This window comes from Oncorhynchus nerka, linkage group LG8 (assembly GCF_034236695.1).
Source record: "Oncorhynchus nerka isolate Pitt River linkage group LG8, Oner_Uvic_2.0, whole genome shotgun sequence".
Classification (NCBI taxonomy): Eukaryota; Metazoa; Chordata; class Actinopteri; order Salmoniformes; family Salmonidae; genus Oncorhynchus; species Oncorhynchus nerka.
In genome coordinates, this window is record NC_088403.1 from 8,750,854 (window position 1) to 8,765,853 (window position 15,000).

The 15,000-nt window shown below is 27.8% G+C and overlaps 1 protein-coding gene across 1 annotated transcript in view; it reads left to right on the forward strand.

The window, feature by feature from the left end:
* cacna1c (calcium channel, voltage-dependent, L type, alpha 1C subunit) overlaps positions 1–15,000 on the forward strand; it is a 121,140-nt gene that overhangs the window by 71,414 nt on the left and 34,726 nt on the right. Inside the window, exons 21-22 of the mRNA XM_065021294.1 lie at positions 10,801–10,884; positions 11,730–11,813. Coding sequence (XP_064877366.1) covers positions 10,801–10,884; positions 11,730–11,813 — 168 coding nt within the window. The remainder of the gene's footprint in view (positions 1–10,800; positions 10,885–11,729; positions 11,814–15,000) is intronic.

Below are 15,000 nucleotides of genomic sequence, written 5' to 3' on the forward strand. Positions count from 1 at the left end.
TTAGAAAACAAAAGATGCATTAATGATTTGGTTCAGTGTCGGATGTTGTGTACGTTTTTATTTTTTGTTTTACATGTTGCTCGGTAACCTGGTGAGTTTATTAGTCCAATCAAAATGCCACCTACTGCTTCAGCTGTCCGCTTACATTGTTGAAACAACAACAGATGGGTTCTTCTGTAGAACAGATACAATGGCTGCATCCCAAACAGCATCCTATTCCCTATATAGTGCACTACTGTTGACCAGAGCCCTATTCCCTATATAGTTCACCACTTTTGACCAGATCCCTATTCCCTATATAGTACACTACTTTAGACCAGAGCCCTATTCCCTATATAGCTCACTACTTTAGACCAGAGCCCTATTCCCTATATAGTTCACCACTTTTGACCAGATCCCTATTCCCTATATAGTACACTACTTTAGACCAGAGCCCTGTTCCCTATATAGTACACTACTTTAGACCAGAGCCCTATTCCCTATATAGCTCACTACTTTAGACCAGAGCCCTATAAGCCCTGGTGGAAAAGTAGTGCACTTTAAAGGGGATAGCATGCCATTTGGAACACTGACAGAGTAAATACATGGATGGACAGAACAAACCGCCCTCTCATCAGGTTACTAAGCAACGCCTTCATGTTTATTATAGATTGCCCAGCTGACTGCTGTGAAGCTACAGTGAGATCTCTGATGCTGCTTATTGTGGTGCTGATGTCTTTGCGTGTCTATGAGGAGATCGTTTTATTCCCGCTTTCTATGATAAACTGGGATAAACCATTGATGCAAATCACTCTTGGTCGTAAAGGAGACTAAAGATCTTTTAATTGTCAGTCAACAAAAACCTAGTTTCTCATATAGTCAATCTCACATTGTGAAGGTTTTGTGTTCTTATCTTGGCAGGGTAGAAGTACATTGAAATAGGTTGTTTAAGTGGCGCTGCAGTCTAAGACACTGCATTTCAGTGCAAGAGGCTTCACTACAGTGGTTCAAATCCAGGCTGTATCACATCCGGCCGTGATTGGGAGTCCCAATCGGCGCACAATTGGCCCAGCGTCGTCCGGATTTGGCCGGGCTAGGCCGTCATTGTTAATAAGAATTTGTTCTTAACTGACTTGCCTGGTTAAATAAATATATATATATACAGTATATAGATAATAAACTGAGTCCTAATTGGTGAGCCCTGATTGGTTAGCCTTGGTGAGTCCTGATTGGTTAGCCTTGGTGAGTTCTGATTGGTTAGCCTTGGTCTGAAAACCCTGAACGTGTCCTGTCTATGGACACGCCCCACCTCTCTGAAAGACACCCAGAGAACGTTGCATCGTGTGGTTGTGTCACTTTCTAACTCGTGTTACTGACCTTCTCTTTCAACAGACAGGACCGTCATCATATTAATCAGTAGCCTTTTCCTCTAGGTGCAGAGGACACATTTAGCCTCGTCCTGTTCTACCCAGCTCTCTCATCAGCTGCTGTGTACAACACCGACACTGGCTCATAACACACATCCCTTCATTTAGCCTCGTCCTGTTCTAACCAGCTCTCTCATCAGCTGCTGTGTACAACACTGGCTCATAACACACATCCCTTCATTGCAGTCGGGTCAAAGGGAAACATATCTGAAGGCTTTTTACCACTGTGTCTTTCTCATTTCTGTATATTGTATGATTGTAAACTACTTTTTTTTTTAGGAAAGTGTTAGATTTTTGGTATTATTGCTGGTATTTTGAAGAGTTCTGTCATCTGGATTCATCTGGATTCCTCTCTCACCGTGCTAGACCCTCCAACTCTCCCAGGTCACATCTAGCAACATGCATCTCTCCCCTCAGTGTGTCCAGTCCCTCCATGCTAGACCCTCCAACTCTCCCAGGTCACATCTAGCAACATGCATCTCTCCCCTCAGTGTGTCCAGTCCCTCCATGCTAGACCCTCCAACTCTCCCAGGTCACATCTAGCAACATGCATCTCTCCCCTCAGTGTGTCCAGTCCCTCCCCATTCATCCCACTAAGGCAACTGCATTAACCCTCGTTAAACCACAGTTAAATGAGGTTACCTATTCCTCTGCCACTGACCCACTGACTATAATGCTTAGTGATAATAAACAATAATAATCATATATAACGCCTAGTGATAATAATAATATAATAATAATATATAATCCCTAGTGGTAAAATAATATATAACGCCTAGTGTTAATAATATATAATCCCTAGTATTAACAATAATATATAATGCCTAGTGATAATAATAATATAATATAATAATATATAATCCCTAGTGTTAATAATAATATATAATCCCTAGTGTTAATAATAATATATAATGCCTAGTGATAATAATAATATATAATCCCTAGTGTTAATAATAATATATAATGCCTAGTTATAATAATAATATAATATATAATCCCTAGTGTTAATAATAATATATAATGCCTAGTGATAATAATAATATATAATCCCTAGTGTTAATAATATAATAATATATAATCCCTAGTGTTAATAATAATATATAATGACTAGTGATAATAATAATATAATATAATAATATATAATCCCTAGTGTTAATAATAATATATAATCCCTAGTGTTAATAATATAATAATATATAATGACTAGTGATAATAATAATATATAATCCCTAGTGTTAATAATAATATATAATGACTAGTGATAATAATATAATAATATATAATCCCTAGTGATAATAATAATATAATAATATATAATGCCTAGTGATAATAATATAATAATATATAATGACTAGTGATAATAATAATATATAATCCCTAGTGTTAATAATAATATAATAATATATAATGACTAGTGATAATAATAATATATAATCCCTAGTGTTAATAATAATATATAATGACTAGTGATAATAATAATATAATATAATAATATATAATCCCTAGTGATAATAATAATATAATATAATAATATATAATGCCTAGTTATAATAATAATATATAATCCCTAGTGTTAATAATAATATATAATGACTAGTGATAATAATAATATAATATAATAATATATAATCCCTAGTGATAATAATAATATAATATAATAATATATAATGCCTAGTGATAATAATATAATAATATATAATCCCTAGTGATAATAATAATATATAATGCCTAGTGATAATAATAATAATATATAATACCTAGTTATAATAATAATATAATATATAATGCCTAGTGATAATAATATAATAATATATAATGCCTAGTGTTAATAATAATATATAATGCCTAGTGATAATAATATAATAATATATAATGCCTAGTTATAATAATATAATAATATATAATCCCTAGTGTTAATAATAATATATAATACCTAGTGATAATAATAATATATAATACCTAGTGATAATAATAATAATATATAATGCCTAGTGATAATAATAATAATATATAATGCCTAGTTATAATAATAATATAATATATAATGCCTAGTGATAATAATATAATAATATATAATGCCTAGTGTTAATATTAATATATAATCCCTAGAGTTTATAATAATATAATATAATAATATATAATCCCTAGTGTTAATAATAATATAATATATAAATAATATAATCCCTAGTGTTAATAATAATATATAATGCCTAGTTATAATAATATATAATGCCTAGTGATAATAATAATATATAATCCCTAGTGTTAATAATAATATAATATAATAATATGTAATGCCTAGTGATAATAATAATATGTAATGCCTAGTGATAATAATAATATAATATATAATGCCTAGTTATAATAATATAATAATATATAATCCCTAGTGTTAATAATAATATATAATGCCTAGTTATAATAATATAATAATATATAATCCCTAGTGTTAATAATAATATGTAATGCCTAGTGTTAATAATATAATATATAATGCCTAGTTATAATAATAATATAATATATATTCCCTAGTGTTAATAATAATATATAATGCCTAGTGATAATAATATAATAATATATAATACCTAGTGATAATAATATATAATGACTAGTGTTAATAATAATATATAATGCCTAGTGATAATAATAATAATATATAATACCTAGTGATAATAATATAATAATATATAATGCCTACTGATAATAATATGATAATATATAATACCTAGTGATAATAATATAATAATATATAATGACTAGTGTTAATAATAATATATAATGCCTAGTGATAATAATAATAATATATAATACCTAGTGATAATAATATAATAATGTATAATGCCTAGTGTTAATAATAATATATAATCCCTAGTGTTGATAATAATATATAATGCCTAGTTATAATAATATAATAATATATAATCCCTAGTGTTAATAATAATATATAATGCCTAGTGATAATAATATAATAATATATAATCCCTAGTGTTAATAATAATATATAATACCTAGTGTTGATAATAATATATAATGCCTAGTGATAATAATATAATAATATATAATGCCTAGTTATAATAATATAATAATATATCATCCCTAGTGTTAATAATAATATATAATGCCTAGTTATAATAATATAATAATATATAATCCCTAGTGTTAATAATAATATATAATCCCTAGTGTTAATAATAATATATAATGCCTAGTGATAATAATAATAATATATAATGCCTAGTGATAATAATATAATAATATATAATGACTAGTGATAATAATATAATAATATATAATGCCTAGTGATAATAATAATATAATATAATAATATATAATGCCTAGTGATAATAATATAATAATATATAATGCCTAGTGATAATAATATAATAATATATAATCCCTAGTGTTAATAATAATATATAATGCCTAGTGATAATAATAATATATAATCCCTAGTGTTAATAATAATATATAATGACTAGTGTTAATAATAATATGTAATGCCTAGTGATAATAATAATAATATATAATGACTAGTGTTAATAATAATATATAATGCCTAGTGATAATAATAATAATATATAATCCCTAGTGATAATAATAATAATATATAATGCCTAGTGATAATAATATAATAATATATAATCCCTAGTGTTAATAATAATATGTAATGCCTAGTGATAATAATAATATATAATCCCTAGTGTTAATAATAATATATAATGACTAGTGTTAATAATAATATGTAATGCCTAGTGATAATAATAATATATAATGACTAGTGATAATAATATAATAATATATAATCCCTAGTGTTAATAATAATATATAATCCCTAGTGTTAATAATAATATGTAATGCCTAGTGATAATAATAATATATAATCCCTAGTGATAATAATAATATATAATGCCTAGTGTTAATAATAATATATAATCCCTAGTGATAATAATATAATAATATATAATCCCTAGTGTTAATAATAATATATAATCCCTAGTGTTAATAATATAATATATAATGCCTAGTTATAATAATAATATAATATATATTCCCTAGTGTTAATAATAATATATAATGCCTAGTGATAATAATATAATAATATATAATACCTAGTGATAATAATATATAATGACTAGTGTTAATAATAATATATAATGCCTAGTTATAATAATATAATAATATATAATGCCTAGTGATAATAATATAATAATATATAATGCCTAGTTATAATAATATAATAATATATCATCCCTAGTGTTAATAATAATATATAATGCCTAGTGATAATAATATAATAATATATAATCCCTAGTGATAATAATAATATATAATACCTAGTGATAATAATAATAATATATAATGCCTAGTGATAATAATATATAATGCCTAGTGTTAATAATAATAATATATAATGCCTAGTGATAATAATATAATAATATATAATGCCTAGTGATAATAATATAATAATATATAATGCCTAGTGTTAATAATAATATAATATAATAATATATAATGCCTAGTGATAATAATATAATATAATAATATATAATGCCTAGTGTTAATAATATAATATAATAATATATAATGCCTAATGTTAATAATATAATATAATAATATATAATGCCTAGTGTTAATAATAATATATAATCCCTAGTATTAATAATATAATAATATATAATGCCTAGTGATAATAATATAATAATATATAATGCCTAGTGTTAATAATATAATATAATAATATATAATGCCTAGTGTTAATAATATAATATAATAATATATAATGCCTAATGTTAATAATATAATATAATAATATATAATGCCTAGTGTTAATAATATAATATATAATGCCTAGTTATAATAATAATATAATATATATTCCTTAGTGTTAATAATAATATATAATGACTAGTGTTAATAATAATATATAATGCCTAGTTATAATAATAATATAATATATATTCCCTAGTGTTAATAATAATATATAATCCCTAGTGTTAATAATAATATATAATGCCTAGTGATAATAATAATAATATATAATGCCTAGTGATAATAATATAATAATATATAATGCCTAGTGATAATAATATCATAATATATAATGCCTAGTGATAATAATAATATAATATAATAATATATAATCCCTAGTGATAATAATAATATATAATACCTAGTGATAATAATAATATATAATACCTAGTGATAATAATAATAATATATAATGCCTAGTGATAATAATATAATAATATATAATGCCTAGTGTTAATAATAATAATATATAATAATATATAATCCCTAGTGATAATAATAATATATAATACCTAGTGATAATAATAATATATAATGCCTAGTGATAATAATATATAATGCCTAGTGATAATAATATAATAATATATAATGCCTAGTGATAATAATATAATATAATAATATATAATCCCTAGTGATAATAATAATATATAATATCTAGTGTTGATAATAATATATAATGCCTAGTGTTAATAATATAATAATATATAATGCCTAGTGATAATAATATAATAATATATAATGCCTAGTGATAATAATATAATAATATATAATGCCTAGTGTTAATAATATAATATAATAATATATAATGCCTAGTGTTAATAATATAATATAATAATATATAATGCCTAGTGTTAATAATATAATATAATAATATATAATGCCTAGTGTTAATAATATAATATATAATGCCTAGTTATAATAATAATATAATATATAATGCCTAGTTATAATAATAATATAATATATATTCCTTAGTGTTAATAATAATATATAATGACTAGTGTTAATAATAATATATAATGCCTAGTTATAATAATAATATAATATATATTCCCTAGTGTTAATAATAATATATAATCCCTAGTGTTAATAATAATATATAATGCCTAGTGATAATAATAATAATATATAATGCCTAGTGATAATAATATAATAATATATAATGCCTAGTGATAATAATAATAATATATAATGCCTAGTGATAATAATAATATAATATAATATAATAATATATAATGCCTAGTGATAATAATAATATAATATAATAATATATAATCCCTAGTGTTAATAATAATATATAATCCCTAGTGTTAATAATATAATATATAATGCCTAGTTATAATAATAATATAATATATATTCCCTAGTGTTAATAATAATATATAATGCCTAGTGATAATAATATAATAATATATAATGCCTAGTGATAATAATAATATAATATAATATAATAATATATAATGCCTAGTGATAATAATAATATAATATAATAATATATAATCCCTAGTGTTAATAATAATATATAATCCCTAGTGTTAATAATATAATATATAATGCCTAGTTATAATAATAATATAATATATATTCCCTAGTGTTAATAATAATATATAATGCCTAGTGATAATAATATAATAATATATAATACCTAGTGATAATAATATATAATGACTAGTGTTAATAATAATATATAATGCCTAGTGATAATAATAATAATATATAATACCTAGTGATAATAATATAATAACATATAATGCCTACTGATAATAATATAATAATATATAATGACTAGTGTTAATAATAATATATAATGCCTAGTGATAATAATAATAATATATAATACCTAGTGATAATAATATAATAATATATAATGCCTAGTGATAATAATAATATAGAATCCCTAGTGTTAATAATATAATAATATATAATGCCTAGTGTTAATAATAATATATAATCCCTAGTGTTGATAATAATATATAATGCCTAGTTATAATAATATAATAATATATAATGCCTAGTGATAATAATAATAATATATAATGCCTAGTTATAATAATATAATAATATTTAATCCCTAGTGTTAATAATAATATATAATGCCTAGTGATAATAATATAATAATATATAATCCCTAGTGTTAATAATAATATATAATGCCTAGTGTTAATAATATAATAATATATAATGCCTAGTGATAATAATATAATAATATATAATGCCTAGTGATAATAATAATATAATATAATAATATATAATCCCTAGTGATAATAATAATATATAATACCTAGTGATAATAATAATATATAATACCTAGTGATAATAATAATAATATATAATGCCTAGTGATAATAATATAATAATATATAATGCCTAGTGTTAATAATAATAATATATAATGCCTAGTGATAATAATATAATAATATATAATGCCTAGTGTTAATAATAATAATATATAATGCCTAGTGATAATAATATAATAATATATAATGCCTAGTGATAATAATATAATATAATAATATATAATGCCTAGTGTTAATAATATAATATATAATGCCTAGTTATAATAATAATATAATATATAATGCCTAGTGATAATAATATAATATAATAATATATAATGCCTAGTGTTAATAATATAATATAATAATATATAATGCCTAGTGTTAATAATATAATATAATAATATATAATGCCTAGTGTTAATAATATAATATAATAATATATAATGACTAGTGTTAATAATAATATATAATGCCTAGTTATAATAATAATATAATATATATTCCTTAGTGTTAATAATAATATATAATGACTAGTGTTAATAATAATATATAATGCCTAGTTATAATAATAATATAATATATATTCCCTAGTGTTAATAATAATATATAATCCCTAGTGTTAATAATAATATATAATGCCTAGTGATAATAATAATAATATATAATGCCTAGTGATAATAATATAATAATATATAATGCCTAGTGATAATAATATAATAATATATAATGCCTAGTTATAATAATATAATAATATATAATGCCTAGTGATAATAATAATAATATATAATGCCTAGTGATAATAATATAATAATATATAATGCCTAGTGATAATAATATAATAATATATAATGCCTAGTTATAATAATATAATAATATATCATCCCTAGTGTTAATAATAATATATAATGCCTAGTGTTAATAATATAATAATATATAATGCCTAGTGATAATAATATAATAATATATAATGCCTAGTGTTAATAATATAATATAATAATATATAATGCCTAGTGTTAATAATATAATATATAATGCCTAGTTATAATAATAATATAATATATATTCCTTAGTGTTAATAATAATATATAATGACTAGTGTTAATAATAATATATAATGCCTAGTGATAATAATAATATAATATCATAATATATGATGCCTAGTGATAATAATAATAATAATATAATATAATAATATATAATGCCTAGTGATAATAATAATATAATATAATAATATATAATGCCTAGTGATAATAATAATATATATTCCTTAGTGTTAATAATAATATATAATGCCTAGTGATAATAATAATATAATATATAATGCTGGGTGTCAATAATAATAATAATAATAATAAAATGCCTAGTGTTAATAATAATATATAATACCTAGTGATAATAATAATATAATATATAATACCTAGTGATAATAATATAATAATATGTAATGCCTAGTTATAATAATAATATAATATATAATGCCTAGTGTTAATAATAATATATAATGCCTAGTGTTAATAATAATATATAATCCCTAGAGTTGATAATAATATAATATAATAATATATAATCCCTAGTGATAATAATAATATAATATAATAATATATAATCCCTAGTGTTAATAATAATATATAATACCTAGTAATGATGATAATAATATAATATATAATGCTAGGTGTTAATAATAATAATAATAATAATAATAATAAAATCCCTAGTGTTAATAACAATGTAATAATAATATATTGGATAAATCAATCTTGCTCTATCACTCTGCTACGCTTCTGTACATAGAACACCACCCTTCATTATGACCTCATTTCCTTTTCACACAGAAGGAAGTAAAAGAGACAGAAAAAAATAATATCTTGTTTAATAAGCAATAATCTTCTGGCTTGATATAGAATCACATGAATATATTTGACTGTAATCTTTTATTCTGCGCCCTGTTTACAGAAAGATGAGCTTCGGTAGTAGTAGGTTACACGCTAACAAGTTGTGGCGTTGACTTAACTGTACTGTAGGCTACAGCAAGCAAGCAGCAGAACGTGACATGAACATTCACTTTTAATATTCACAATAATACATTCACAATAATATTTCATCATTTAATACCAATGATGCATTTTGTTGCTCTATTGGCTTTAAAGATCTAAGAAGATAGTTTCAGAAGAGATGAGCCACCCCCCAAACACATTGTTGGAAGAGTTTAAGGGCTGAAAAGGAAGGCTTTTCCCTATAATAATGCCTGTCTAACTTGCCTCTCTTACCCCCCCTCCTCCTCTTGCACCTCCGCCCATCCTGTGTAGGGTTACTTTAGTGATCCTTGGAATGTTTTTGACTTCCTCATCGTAATTGGCAGCATAATAGACGTCATTCTGAGTGAGATCAACGTAAGTACATCGCCACCCCTCTCTCTCCACTCGCTCTGTCCCTCTCTCTCTTTTTCTTTTCTCTTTCCTTCTCTTTCTTTGTGACAATCTTGTCTTCTATAGCACCATTCTCTGGTGTGGTTTCTTTCCCCAAAGTCCACCCTCCTCCCTTCCTCTCCCCTCTTCCTTCCTCCATCATTCATTTCAAGATGGCTGCTCTCATTCAGGGTTTCCAAGGCATCACGTGATGAAAAAAAGGTGCTTCCTCGTTCTTCACAGTACACAGAACAACAGTTGAGCGTTCTAGAGTACCGAAAGAGTTCTAGAGTACTGAAAGAGTTCTAGAGTACTGAAGGAGTTCTAGAGTACTGAAAGAGTTCTAGAGTACTGAAAGGGTTCTATTCGTTAGGCCTCAGAAGAGAGACCTGGCTCTAAAGCAGGACTGTGACATGTCCTAGGGTTTTCACTTTGACTAACAAGACACACTAACTAACCAAAGAAACTCAACTATTCTTTTATTTAAATGGATTGTTTTGGTTGTGAATTTGTTATTGTTGTTGTTTATTGATGTTGTTTTCCCACATGGACAAGCATGACTGGTCGCCGCTTTCTCCTCTCCATCATCTTGGATTTCGCTCCTTTTATTTCCTCCCGTTTTCAAACTTCAACTGTCATTTAATTTTCAACCAATGTCCTTCCTCCCTCTCTACCTTCCGCTAATCACAGAAGTTCATATATAACTGTTTTCTTTCTTATCTTTCCCTCTCTCCTTTTGTTGCTTCTTTTCTTTCCATTTTCTTTTCTTTCTTTGTTTGTTTGTTTGTTTGTTTGTTTGTTTGTTTGTTTGTTTGTTCCACCCAACGCAGCATTATTTTGTTGATGCATGGAACACATTTGATGCCTTAATAGTTGTGGGTAGCGTTGTTGACATAGCGATCACTGAGGTTAACGTAAGTAGCCCACCTTTCAGTCTGCCTGCCTACCTCTCACTCTCACCTCTGAGCATCAATAGAATGTAGACTATTGCATTGTCTCAGCACTTGTTTTGGGTTTGTTTTTTGTAAATTTATTTCAATGTATATTACCATCACAATGGGGACATGTGAAGTCCCTAAGGCATGACTGACACTGTATAGCATGATTGGGAAAAAAAGGGTGATATATTCAGGCCCGAAGAAATGTAATTGTAAACTATTTGTTTACATAAAGCCTTTAGCTTGTATGCAAAACTATGCATGTAGACGTGCATTTATTCATGAATATTTACTGGTGTGTGATGTCACCTTTCATGAGAAATTCCTGGCCCTGTTCATAATATAAACAAGAGGTGATTAGAATATAAACAGAAATGTATCTCCTATATAAAAGACATTTAGTCACTATTGAGGGGCTCCCGAGTGGCGCAGCGGTCTAAGGCACTGCATCTCAGTGCAAGAGGGGTCACTACAGTCCCTGGTTCGTATCCAGGCTGAATCACAGCTGGTCGTGATTGGGAGTCCCATAGGGCGGTGCTCAATTGGCCCAGCGTCGTCCGAGTTTGGCCGGAGTAGGCCGTCATTGTAAATAAGAATTTGTTCTTAACTGACTTGCCTAGTTAAATTTTTAAAAATGCATTTTGTCCCTCTATTGAATCTAGATATGTATTTTGAGACATGAGAACCATTGAATGAGTATTTACACTCTTAAAGGTAAATGTGAAAATGTTGCTTCTTCATATTCATAGTCTCCTGCATCACCCCAACATCAAATAGTGTGTTTCTATGATAAGTAGTAAAAAAATAAACGATAGAGGAAGATAGGTGTTTCCAATGACCTCATCAACCAATTAGTAATGCCTCCTCATAATTGGTTAAAATCACATGATGCACACCGATGATGTCATTGGAAACATGTATCTTCCTCTTATCTTTTTTACTATGAAACGTAGAAACGCACCGTTTTCACCCATGTTGATGTTGGGGTGGTGCTGGAGAGGATGAATATGAAGTTGGAAAATGTTAAACATTCCCTTTAACACCAAGCTCACTGGTGAATCCTACAGTAACTCAGTACTTTTTATACCTGAGTCTATTGCATTAAATGGACCTCGTAGCTAATGTGGTCGATTGCTCAATCCTATAGCAGCTCGATACAGTCTGTAACTGTGTCAAATGACATTTGGATCGGATCCCCATAGTTGATCTGGGCTTATCTGTCTATTGTATCTGCCGGTCAGTTCATAAACCTGTCATCTCTCTGGGACAGCATAGCGGAATAGCCAGCTTTCCTTTCACAAGTCATGAAAGACACTTCACCCACTCCTCTAGTTTAGACGACAACAACCCATGGCTTCAGATCACTAACAAAGGCATGTTTCAGAGAACAGAAAACTTAAAATGCTACATTGAGTGCGCTGATTATATTAGTTATATGCTGTTGTGTGTGTGTTGTTATTGTTGCGTTGTTATTGTGTAGTACTAGCGCTTTGTGTTTGTCTATACACATAAGTCCTTCTAGAATTTCGTTGAGACTAAATCCAACTATTTCCTTACAGTACCAACTTGTAACTATTAGTTCTGCTCGTGTCCTACGGTTGGGTTGAATAGTTAACTCTATGAGAAGCACCGATAGTGTCAGGCTGCCCTGTGGATGACAAGTGTGGTTTTCTTCTCTTTGAAAGTGAAGCTATCTGACCACGAGAGGTTTGACCAAAGGTCTTTATGAATGACCAGTATCTGTCTGCCAGATATATATACCCTCCTCTGCTATACCAGTCACTCACCTTGACCAGTATCTGTCTGCCAGATATATATACCCTCCTCTGCTATACCAGTCACTCACCTTGACCCGTATCTGTCGGCCAGATATATATACCCTCCTCTGCTATACCAGTCACTCACCTTTTACCCTGCACTCAGTTTGGTTTTGCCGTTTGACATTTACTTTTGATTTGAACTCCTGGATGAATCTCTAACCTAGGCATGACCCTAGTCTTCTTCTTCTCTGGTAGTCTGATTGATTGACGAGCCTCACTGTTCTTGCATCGTATTTTCATTGTTTTTAGACACCCTCTGCATTTGTACCTCCTGGTGACAGTAACCTAATAGCCACCAAAATATCAGAAAGACACTCACTGTTTTTGTGTTGTTTAAGTGAGTGTGTTTTGGCCTTGATAAACTGGTGTTATTATGATAGCGGATTAGATGCCCCGCACACCCTTCCTCCCCCCTCCCATCCTATTTCCCCAACTCTACTCTACATAGTTACCCCCCTCCAGTTATTTTTGACCAGAAGGTGCTTCTTAAAACAATTTTCAGTTTAGTTTTTAATTTGACAGTCGATTTCATTTGAGTGGTTTGAATTATTATTCTGTTGGTTTGATATGTGTTAGGAAAAGAAGTTGCGTTTTGTTGCCATGGCGATGGTGTCTCGCAGGCGATGACGTCACAGCTGCATTTCTCCCTCCCCTCGGAATGCCTCTCCTCTCCTCCATCATGTCTGTCTGAACTGATCTCTCACTCTTCATCTTCTTTTGGATGTTTACTTCTATCTTTCCTCTCATTGGTTGATTTGTGGTGCTCTTGCTCACCTTGAAATGCACGCTGGGTAACCTGGGTCTCTTCACTAACGTTAGAGGACTTTAACGAACTAACGTTAACTAACCGAGGTTAACTCTTAGAAACAAAGGTGCTACAACCTAAAAGGCTTCTTCAACTATCGAGTAGAACACTTTGAAGAACTATCTTTGGTTCCAGATAGAGCCCTTTTGGTTCCGGGTATAGCCCTTTTGGTTTCCCGGGTAGAACCCTTTGGGTTCCATGTAGAACACTTTGAAGAACTATCTTTGGTTCCAGATAGAACCCTTTTGGTTCCGGGTAGAGCCCTTTTGGTTCTGGGTAGAACCCTTTTGGGTTCCATGTAGAACCCTTTCCACAGAAGGTTCTACCTGGAATCAGAAAGTGTTCTAACTGGATCCAAAATGAGTTATCCTATGGGGACAGCAGAAGAACCCATTTGGAAGCCTCTTTTCTAAGAGTGTCTATCATCCAGGCATCTGAGAATGATTGGAGTTGTTTTCAGAAACGATCTGCCAACAGGGCCAAGCAGAATAACAATACGAGGGAGGAATTACATTTAGTTGAAATATATAAAGGTCAG